The sequence below is a fragment of the Acyrthosiphon pisum genome, chromosome X (assembly GCF_005508785.2).
Source record: "Acyrthosiphon pisum isolate AL4f chromosome X, pea_aphid_22Mar2018_4r6ur, whole genome shotgun sequence".
Taxonomy (NCBI): Eukaryota; Metazoa; Arthropoda; class Insecta; order Hemiptera; family Aphididae; genus Acyrthosiphon; species Acyrthosiphon pisum.
In genome coordinates, this window is record NC_042493.1 from 2,324,771 (window position 1) to 2,336,255 (window position 11,485).

The window sequence follows — 11,485 nt, forward strand, 5'->3', positions numbered from 1 at the left end:
AATTTCTCGCCGAAGTGCTGGATAGTCTCTTCAATTCAAGATTTTCATGTAAAATAAAAATAGCGTTACATATAAATTGAATGCTGTTGCGTTTGTGTTTGTATTCATTCTATTACTATTGTAATTCAAATATCTATTAAGCTTATTGTACCACGAGTACAGATTGTTAAATGTTCTTAATTCAAAATAAAAAAAAGAAAAGGTTTTTTTATTAATTTAGGCATTTTATTAAAGTTGGGAATCTTATTCAACTAGGCTTTTTTTCAGTTAAGAATATTTTTATTCTAATTAAATTAATTTTGTTTGATAAAAAATCTAATTCGAATAAAACCATCCAAATATAATAAAAAATATTCTTAATTGAATAAAAAGGGCTAGGTAAAAATAAATCTAAAATTAATAAGAAATATTCTTAATTGGTTAAGCATAAAAGTTAAATAAAAGTCCAAATTTAATAAAAGATTTAATAAAATTTAATAAAATTTAATAAAATTCTTAATTGAAAAAAAAGCCTAGGTTTACCTAAGTTGGCTTATATTTTCTTTATTTTTGTCACGTGTTGTGATAATGTTATCATAGAGAAGACAGTCTGATAACAGACACATATCATGTAATATCATTAGGGTTATGAGTATGAAATATTTCAAAATTGAAACTTTCACCCTCCTTGAAATATTTCAATGAAATATTGAAAAATATTTTTTTTTCAAAATGTTGTGTTTTTTGGTATGTCCATAATAAAGTCATAATAAATTATATGGTCACACTGATTTCATATTTATCATCCATATGACAATATCAGCTAATGAAGTATAAATAAACATAGAATATTGTATAAATAAAATCATGATAATATCTACATTTTCTTCACCAATAACGGAAATAGAAATACCGCTACCGCATATTCAATAACACCATTGGCCATTGGGTATTTCAGTATTTGTGACTTGTGTGTGTTTGTGCTAGCGAGTAGCGACGTTAGCGTTACAAAACGTATAAGGTATAAATATATAAAGTTATTACGATTAACATTTTAATAAATTATCTATTATAATTTATGAGTTAATAGTTATATAATATATTATAATTTATAACTTAATATGGGTAAAGTTAAAAGTTTAATTCACAAATGTTTTCGTCAAGTGACAATGAATGAAGGAAACAAAAAAGTTACAAAAAACATTTGCAATTATTGCAATTGGGGAACTGTTCCCAATGCAACTCGTCAAAAAAAGCACATTAGATGTTGTGTTAAGTGTCCTATGGCTGTAAAAAGCAACATTTTACAAATGAAAAAATCTTCTCATGGTAAGTTACATATTTATATACTTAAATATTAAATTATTATTTAATGCATATTTTGAACTATGAATATAATTATATTATCAATTAAAATAATTATATGATATCCACTATTCACATCATACATCCATAGGTACCTTCTAACCTACCTCTGATTATTATGGAAAAAATTACTGCCTACAGTCTATACCATAATTAATAATATTTTTATACAAATTACAAAATATTAGTGTACTAAATGATAGATAAATAGAATTTCATTTTGTGATTTTAAGGATTAAAAATTAATGTCAGGTATTAATGCTATTATGATTTTAATTTAAATATTATGTCATGTAACATGTTAGGTAATCAATTTAATATAGGTACTTATAATAAATTATTAATTATTATGTTTTATATTCAAAAAAATCAAAATTCAAAAGTAATTCCTTATACATTTATCTGCACTTAAAATATTTTATTTTTAAGTAATAGAATATAAGTTAAATTAAATTATAAACTAATCATACAATTGAAAAAATGTACTTCAGTAATACTCTAAATTGCACCCATTAAATATATTGAACTTATATGCTGCTATTCTATTAAAAAGTAAAAGTTAAAACATTCAGAAAAAGTAGGTACCTATTCATATTTAGTTTGATATTATTAAATAATTTTATATAGGTAACCAACATATTTAATTAAATCTGTTATATTAAACTTTTATTTTTAAGATAAAATAATCTATCATATTTGTCAATCTAATAAATACCTTATCAATTATTAGTTATTATTTATTATGTTTAAAATTTAAAAGTATTTACCTAATTAATGCTTGTATACCTATATTTTTTATTTTATAGCAAACAATTTGAATAGTGCTGATGTTGATTATAATGATGAAGTTGTTGAAGATTGTCCATTATTGTCAATTTCAAATGATATTCCAGTTGAGTCATCATCAATGTCAACCCCACCAATTGATATTTTTATAAGACCATTTTTCGATGAAAACCAAGAGCATTTAACTACTTCTACACTGAATACAACAACGAACTTCGATAAAGTCATTGAATCAAGTAAAAATGCATTAGTTGATTCACTTACTACTGAAAGTAGTTCTACACATAGCAATTATTGTACAAATATTTAAAAAAATGAGTCAATATCTAATAACATTTTGAATTTTTGTGACAAAATTAATCAAAATGAACAAAAAAATATTGATATACTCTTGGCTCGTTCAATTTATGCATCATCATCACCATTAAATTTGGTAGAAAATGTATATTGGAAAGAGTTTTTTAAAAAAATTCGACCTGCTTATTGCCCACCTTCAACTTATATAATTTCTAATAGATTGCTTGATGATGAGTATAAAAGAGTAAAAGAATGTACTGATAATAATATTTTGAGTGCCAAAGTGCTTGGTGTAATGTGTGATGGATGGACAAATTTGCGAAACGAGAGTATTGTAAATTTTGTTGTAACAACTCCAAATCCTGTATTTTTTAAATCAATTTCAACTGGTACTGATCGTCACACAGGAGAGAAAATGGCTGAAGAAATAATAAGTGTCATTGAAGAAATTGGACAAACTAAAGTGTTTGGAATTGTTACGGATAATGCCAAAAATATGAAAAAAGCTTGGCATTTGGTTAATGAGAAATATCCTCATATAACGGCTTATGGGTGTGTCGCACATGGGCTAAATTTATTGGTAAATGATATGATGAATTTAAAATTATTTAATGATGTCATAAATGAAGGGAAATCTGTTGTAAATAATATTAGAAGAGGACATATTACAAATGCATTGTTTCTCCAAGAAAAAATAATAAAAACTCTACTGCTCTAACGTTGCCAGTTGTTACAAGGTGGGCTTCAGTAGTTGTTTTTTTAGATTCATTACTAGTAAATAAACAAATAATCAAGTCAATGAGTATTAATGAGGCCATTGAAAAAGATTTAAAACCAGAAGTCAAGAAATTAATCAGTAGTGCAAATTTTTGGGATAAAATTTACTATTTTCATCAAGTTGTAAACCCACTTGCTAAATGGATAAAAATAATTGAAAGCGATGTTCCTAAATTAAGTAGTGTACCATTTATATTTAAAGAACTTGAAACATCTTTTAAAAACACTATACAAAAATGTAAATATTTCAAAACTGAAGAAAAAAACATTATGAAAGCACTAAAAATCAGAAAAGAATTTTGTATTTCAAACATACATAATGCAGCTCATTTACTTGATCCAAAATATTTAGGCAAATGCTTAAATACTGAAGAACATAGTGATGCAGTTGAGTTTATTTATCAACTATCTAAGAAGTTGGACAATTTAGATGTTGGTGCTAGACAAGTTATAGCTGATTTATGTCATTTTAAAAATAAAACTGGACCATTCTGTAAAGAATATTTGTGGGCAGCGATAAATGATACTAATGGATTAAACTGGTGGAATGCATTTTGTTCGGAAATAGAACTTTCAAAGATAGCAATAAAAATTTTGTCATTACTTGCCACTTCGGCTGCCGTAGAAAGAACATTTAGTTCATACAAAGATGTTCATTCTCTTAAAAGAAATCGACTTATCAATGAAAGAGCAAGCAAACTAGTTTTTATAAAACATAATCTGCAGGTAATATATTATAATTTATAAGCATTATAAAATATAATAAATAATAATCATTTTAACACTTATTTGTTTATATTATTTCAATAAATTACAAATACTGTTATTTTGAACTGTTTATAGGTTTTAAAACTATTAAAGTATGAAAAACCAGACAAAATAAATGATTTACTTGTAAATGATCCAACTCCAGATGTAGAAAATTTTGATCATGAATTAGCAGAATTACAAGAAAAAAACTCAATTAGTGATTTGGAAATAGAAACAGATTCAATTGATTCAAATGGTGAAGGATCAAGATCTGGTATAGATAGTTTTTTTAATGAGGTATCATCTGAATTAAAAATAAAATTTTAAATCTCAAAAATATTAACTTTTAGTTTTATACCTATTTTATTATATATTTTGATTTATATCTAATATACTAGAGGTTTTATTTTAATTTTATATTTATCATTTTAATTTTTAAATCATACACAGTTGCCAAAGAGAGGTTTATTTTTGTTAATATTTTTAGTTTTAAAAATTATTATTTATTATTTATAAATATAATACCAATTATTATATTTCATGAATTTGTTTTTTATTTGAACTCAAAAAACAATACTTTAAGTGATATACTGATATTGATATATCATAATCATTATATCAATATATTCATATACATTACATTATAATAAATGTATATATATTTTAATATTTTATATCTTATATGTATACATTAAGATTCATATTGTATAGCCATATAGGTATATTATACTCATACACAAAGGCAATAAATATCTACCTTACTAAGTAAAAATTAACTGTACTTCTTACTACAATTAAAAAAAAAATAATTTTATTTAATTTTTCATTAAAATGAAATAATTTTATTTAATTTTTCATTAAAATGAAATATTTCACAAAAATAAATTTCATGAAATTTTAGAACCCTAAATATCATTGTCATTATTAGGGTCCAAGTTAGCATGTAAGCACACATATTACAGCAACAATTGTACTTCCTGTAAAAAGTGAACAATAAAGATCACACATATAAGTTTATAACTAGTTGTTTCTTAAACATCACGTACTTGAAAATATATACTTTCAATTTTAAAATCTAACTTGCTAATTCTTGATAATTATTTGCTCAATGTTAATATGGGTTAGATTGGTTCGAGAGAAATCGGGTCGCTAAACTCCTAAACTGATGACATTTTGTCTGTGGGTTTGTGTGCGTCCCTGAATGGTTTAGATTGACAATAAGTTGGACTACTTTTAAATGTGTGATATTTATGTAGTTAAGTTCATTGCACCTACTACCTACTCTATAATATCAAGTGCCTATAAGATTATATAATAATAAATTGTATCTATTGTATCCATTGTCGCAAAGACCATTTGAGATTTGGGGGGGTGGGGATATTGAATATAATTGAAAACACTTTAGGTAATGTATATGGGTTGACATTTTTCGAGCTTGGCCCTAAAGCCTCCTTTTTGCTCATAATATGATTCTTTCTAATAATACATCTATAAATGGATAGGAATGTATTAATTATTATTTATCATATCTTTAAGTAGGTAAGTGTCTTAACTAAACACACATGGGTTAATAATTTTTTAACACTCGCAAATCACAAGAACTAAAATAAAAACAATTTTTCTGATCAACATATGTTTTCATTTTAAAAGCACATAGAAAAGATGGACAGCACCTCTAGGATTGGTATTACCTCTATAGTGTTGGGTCGTAGGTACAATGGTTGAGTTGTAAATATTTTTTTAATACTCGCTAATCACGCAAACTCAAAGAAATAACTATTTTCTTAACTATCGTTTTTGAAAACAAGCATACAAATTCGTACGTCTCGCATACTAAATGATGGGACCGAAAAAAACACAGTATTGCCATCAGTTCTATTTGGGGGGGGGGGACGTTTCTCCAGCACCGCCCCGGTTTTTGTTTGTGGGGCGAAAACTAAACTCGTACAAATTTGAAAAATGGTCATACTAATTCATACTAATTGCATACTAAATATTAGCACAAAAAAAAATATGAAAATCGTATGGGGGGTTGCTGGGGTAACGTACGTCAGTTTTTGGTATTTAACCACTTTCTTAAAATTTATTTCCGTTTTTTGTCTTAGATATTCCCAATTTGACCCAGATACTAACAAACAGGTATCATCCGCATATACAAATATTTTACCATCGACATTAGACTATTTATATACATAATAAATAAAATTGGACCAAGAATACTTCCCCGAGGTACACCATATACAACTTCACTTTCCTGCCCTAAGAACCCATTTATATTTGTAATTTGTTTCCTCTTATTTTATGTTTAACTTTGATTTTTCTAAGAATTCTAGAAAAACAGGCTTAAGAATTTCAGAAGATGTATTTTCAATTTCAACAAACCCTAGGAAGTCTGTAATTATACACAAAAGGCCATATATTTATTCGTGGATTCTTCAAGAATAATAGAATATGAACTAGTACCTATATCTTCTATCAGTTCATTCAAATATACTGGAGCAATTACATTCATGGTCAACATGGAACATTTTGTACGATGTAGTTCTAAATTCTGGAACTGACCATCACCCATATTTTTTAATAACTCTCTAAGATGGTCTATGGAACCAATTGATGAATGATAAACATTGATAATTTCAAATCACGTATTCTTTGTTCATTAGATTTAACATTTATACCTATACATTTAAAAACGAAACAAATATATTATATTATATTCAAAAACCAAGTCTACTGTCTAATTAACATAAATTAATTGACTAATTAAATATACTATTATGTACCTACCGAATATAGCTAAAACAGGCTGTTTTTGAACATTAAAAGAATTGGCTTTATTGATATGTGTTATTGTTTTTGTATGTTTTAAAAGATCAGTTTTATGTGCTTTTAGGGCCACTTTACAAATTTTACAAAATGCTTCACCTTTTCCAGCATATTTATCTGATGCACGTTGAAGCCACTGTATAAGAATAAGAATACAATTGTATAAGAATACAATTATTTAAAAAAACTTCTCTTGTGACACATTTACAAACATTCATATAAATGTATAATTGGACGCCATTCGTACAGTTGAATGACGGAAATCATTTTTTTGTACAAGATTTTGACGTTGAAAGTTTTTATGTTCAAGTTTTTGAATGTTCAAGATATTAACATACATTTATGTTCAAGATTTTAACGTTCAATATTTTGATGTTCAATATTTTCACGTTCAATTGTTTGACATTCAATGTTTTGAAGGCCTCCCGTATAACTTACTAGAAAAACATGGTAATAATTCCCAATCAGCATTATACTTTTTAGAATATTTCGCATACTTCCCCATGATTAAAAACTATTTAAAAGCAAAAAACTGACAGAGAGAAACACAAGAGAGAAATATAAACAACTAATAAGTAGGGTTTTCAATTGGCATTTGAATTATAGTAATAAGTTATTATACTAACAAGACTTATATAAAAGTTAAAGTCCATAGGTCATATTACTAATCATCAATATATCAATAAAATGTTCCTTTCAATATAAAACACTTAATAGTAAGAATATCACTCAATCACTGACAATTCCAATTGTAATAACTATATATATATATACAAATCATTTTATATTGATCTGTAATTCAACTAATACAAAAAACAAAGTAGTATAGGTACTGCTCTTATTTTGTGCAGTAACATTTGGGGCCTATGATTATTTACATTTTACAATAAATAATAATTATAATATTAATATTGTAAGATATTTAAATTTATGCGGGAAATGTTGTTAAATTATCATATCATATCTTCATCACTTATCAGGGTACATCGTACAATGGAAAATACGATAATTATCGTAATTAAATAATTAAATACATAATTTCAAATATATTTTTAACATTTAATTTTAACCGGAATCGCCCAATTGGTGACTAGTCACCAAACCGAATCACCCAATTGGCGACTAGGCGCCAATAGACTTTTTTAGTCGCCGCTGGGCCACCAAAGATAAATGTATAAATATAAATCGCCCAATCTGGCAACGCTGGCCCGGTACCATAAAGTGTCTACCGAAAACACCATTGAAACAGCTGGAAAATTCACCACTAGCGCTTGCCGCTTGTATGTAATGTATGTGGTTTTATACCACGCTGGCTAATGAGCTCGTAAGTTCTGCTTCTATATTGGCACACATTATGTCGCAAGCGCTAGTGGTGAATATTCCAGGTGTTCTGGTTGTTTAATATTGTTGCCAGTTTAACACGGTCTTATCCTAGGTCGTCGGGCAACTATACTGTCTTAAATCGTATTTTTGGTATGAGAAAAAGAGTTGTTAATTTTGATCGTTCGATATCCAGTATATTTCAATTCGTGGTTTGGGTGATCGCCAAGGATGATATTTTAGGATACCTAGCGCTGCTAGTGTTTGGTAAATAAATATCTCAATATTGCATGTATGAATTGTGTAATACTGCCTGTACTACACAGTCGACAATGCGCTCGGAAGTATTTAAAAAATCCATTGTGCTAAGTGTTTAATCCTTTGTTTTTGTTCCTAAAATTATTATTTAATCTTGTGTATGTGTGTATGGTCTCGCTATATGATAAATTATACTATCTATGATGTGTCGGAAGATTTTGATTCTAGTTTGAAAATATTATCGTACCCGGTAGGTTTACTTACCTAGGTAGTTAAAAATTAATTGTAACAATAATAAATAACTATTTCGCAATCCATATTCATGCATCCAAACTTTAAACCTATGTTGCTGACTAGAAGCTACTCATGGCTATTCTGGACTAGGTGGAGAAAATTAATCGATTGTTAAATAAGAATAGACCTTATTGGGTAATGAGATTTTAATCCACAGTGTGTCATAAACTGCAATTTGATTCAATATGTGTGCCCTACGACTTGAAGAAAATTTAATCTAAAATTTATAATCTCATTGTTGTCAGAAGTTGGGCACTCACAATTCATTGTTGCAACTACATTAAAAGGACCTCTTCAATTCAGAACTTAGTCAATATGTACAAAACAGGTAAGTTTTATCATAATAATCCTTCTTTTTTAATTATAACTAAGCTTAGGAACTTCTAGAATATGCTTGTTATTTTTTTATTGTGATACTTAATTTAAAATTAAGTTGATATACATATTAGGTAGAATACAGGTAATAATATAACATGTTATATCTGTCTACAATTTAATAACTTAAAGCAATACATTTGCTGTTCCTATTTTTAAATACATCACCAAGGAACATGTTTTATTTAAATTTAAAAAATGTCATGTCATATTTTTACTAAAAAATTAATAATAAAAAATACCTACCAATAGTATATATAAAACAACTTTTATATATTGTTTATAATTATTCCTATTTATCAATAGTATAACCGTCAACAATGCTACAACCAACTGTTTATTTTATAATTTTGTCCTGGGTATTAGATTAAAAAAATAGGTGATCTACCCCTCGTAATACTGTTATACCGACTTTATATCCTATTTTTCATCTTTCAACACCCATATTTGAGGTGTTGCCGGGCTCTATGTTACATTCCACTGGCTTACACTATTAACAATTAACACAAATACCTACTAAAATATAATAATCTATTATTATATATTATTATCTATTTTTTTTTTAAAACTTCTTTTAACATAAACAAGTTATAACTGTAAAAACCAGTAATTTTTTTATTATTATTGATTTTATATTCAAGTCTGCTAAATTACCATAATATTATTCAATAGGTACTTATTTTTGTTCTCGGTGTTTAGATCTGAATGATTTGAAGTCAAAAAATAATGACACTGCTGCAGATGAAAATAAACTTGGATCATCAACAGTATGCATTACTAAACCTTTACACAATGAAGTTAGTATTATTAATATTTAATTATTGCTTTTCTTAACATTTAATTATTGACTTAGGGCCGTTCTTACAATGTCCGGTTAAAGTTAACCGAAACTTAACCGGCCGAATTCTGCTGGTAAAAAAAATCTGTTATCAGTCGGTTAGAGTTAACCGACACTTTTCCGGACATTGTAAGAACGGCCCTTAAAATATTAAAAGTTCATTACAATTTAGTAGGTTATTTAGACTACCTATAAACTAATATGTATTAATGGGTGTTGTTAATTAATTTAAATTGTATACGCATAATTTATTTTATTTTATTCAACTAGGTACCTATTGTTTTTGTTTTTTTGATAATTCATTTATCACTCATATTTTTTGTTGACAAATTTTTGCTAAATGTGTTCTTCGAAACTAATTACCTATTTGTTTCGATTAACAGTTCTACATTTTTGAATTCTATACCTATCATTAAACATATAAATATAATTTTGTTTATTTATTAGTTGAAAGATCAATGCTTTAAAAATACTGTTGTAAGGCTAGAAGAACATAAGGAATTATACAAACCAAAACGTACTATAAGGAAAACATTTTGCAGCTCTTGTAAGTCATAAACCAATATTGATTTATAGCAGTACCGTAGCTACCACTTTTTTATAGTATTACTATGAACTTTTTTCTTGTTAAGAAGACGCCTCACCTGCTTATGTTGTCTCCGTCTTACAAGTGCCCTAACATAGCAAATTGTAAGCTCACCAAAAACAAATGTAGCCAGTTTAAAATTGAAATCTTATAAAATTTAAAGGTAAGATTATAATCTAAGAAATCTCATGGGATTTTTATTATATTTTAATTTAAAAGCGAGTTATTAGTATTTAAAAATTGTAAATTGAATGTACATCTTAAAATACTCATAACTAGCTTTAAAATTAAAATATGATAAAAAGCCCATGAGATTGCCTAGATAATAAATTATCTTACTTAATAATAATCTTACCTTTAAATTTAAACTCACTCTAATTTTTTAAACTAACAGAGGTACAAGTGTTCTGCTGAGCGTACAAATTTGTTATGTTACACACTTGTGAGACGGAGACAGTATATTCGGGTGAGGTGTCCTCTTTAGGGGATTAGATACTGTGATTTTTTGTCTGTCTAATACACGCGTGACATAGGATTTTAGATGAGTTCTCTGCCAAACATACCAGTTGATCTAATGAAGCGATAAGAATTCTTAAAACAGATTTGAATTTTTATGTCAAGTCTTGAAATCAATTTTTCCGCATTTTTGATATTTTTATTTTAACTTCTCCAAAAATTTAAATATGAAATTTTTGAATTACTATTTTTTTTGTAAAACATTTTAAGAATTTAGGGGATAGTATAAAAAATACTATCTACTATTAAAATATATTGCGAGCAATAACATATTGAAATTAATTTTGAACAATATCTTAAAATGAGTTGATAACGTTAATTGTAAAATAAGTATGCTTATGCACTTGAAATTACACACAATTCTACAATGTAGCGACAGACTGATAACATACTATTACTTTTATAGCATATATTTGTAATATAATAAAATACAATTAAAAATATTAGAAGTATACACCATTTTTCAATAAATAAATAGATCTCATACTATACTCTGTTCAAAATAAGACCGGGATGTA

At 26.8% G+C, this 11,485-nt stretch overlaps 2 protein-coding genes across 4 annotated transcripts in view; both read left to right on the forward strand.

Moving 5' to 3' along the window:
- The first annotated feature begins 1,100 nt into the window (after window positions 1-1,100).
- On the forward strand, window positions 1,101-4,281 carry LOC107882870. The gene is made up of 6 exons (XM_016801919.1): window positions 1,101-1,308; window positions 2,151-2,402; window positions 2,568-3,067; window positions 3,223-3,442; window positions 3,530-3,906; window positions 4,048-4,281. The coding sequence occupies exons 1-6, from the start codon at window positions 1,101-1,103 to the stop codon at window positions 4,279-4,281; spliced, it is 1,791 nt and encodes a 596-aa protein (XP_016657408.1).
- Window positions 4,282-8,095: 3,814 nt separating this feature from the next.
- Window positions 8,096-11,485, forward strand: part of LOC107882867 — a 9,965-nt gene continuing 6,575 nt past the window's right edge. Inside the window, exons 1-4 of one of the 3 annotated variants that reach the window (XM_029485847.1) lie at window positions 8,096-8,367; window positions 8,810-8,980; window positions 9,727-9,824; window positions 10,313-10,412. In XM_029485847.1, coding sequence (XP_029341707.1) covers window positions 8,968-8,980; window positions 9,727-9,824; window positions 10,313-10,412 — 211 coding nt within the window. In that variant the 5' untranslated portion in view covers window positions 8,096-8,367; window positions 8,810-8,967. Of the gene's footprint in view, window positions 8,368-8,407; window positions 8,743-8,809; window positions 8,981-9,726; window positions 9,825-10,312; window positions 10,413-11,485 lie in introns of those variants that run through there. The other 2 variants (XM_029485848.1, XM_029485846.1) reach the window with 2 other exon arrangements.

Bases quoted from the DNA above. Each gene is read 5' to 3' on its own strand.
- LOC107882870 (XM_016801919.1), top strand. From the start codon at position 1,101: ATGGGTAAAGTTAAAAGTTTAATTCACAAATGTTTTCGTCAAGTGACA. The intron at 3,068-3,222 runs GTAAATAATATT...CAAATAATCAAG, and splicing joins TAAATGAAGGGAAATCTGTT to TCAATGAGTATTAATGAGGC. The intron at 3,443-3,529 runs GTAAATATTTCA...TACATAATGCAG, and splicing joins TAAAAACACTATACAAAAAT to CTCATTTACTTGATCCAAAA.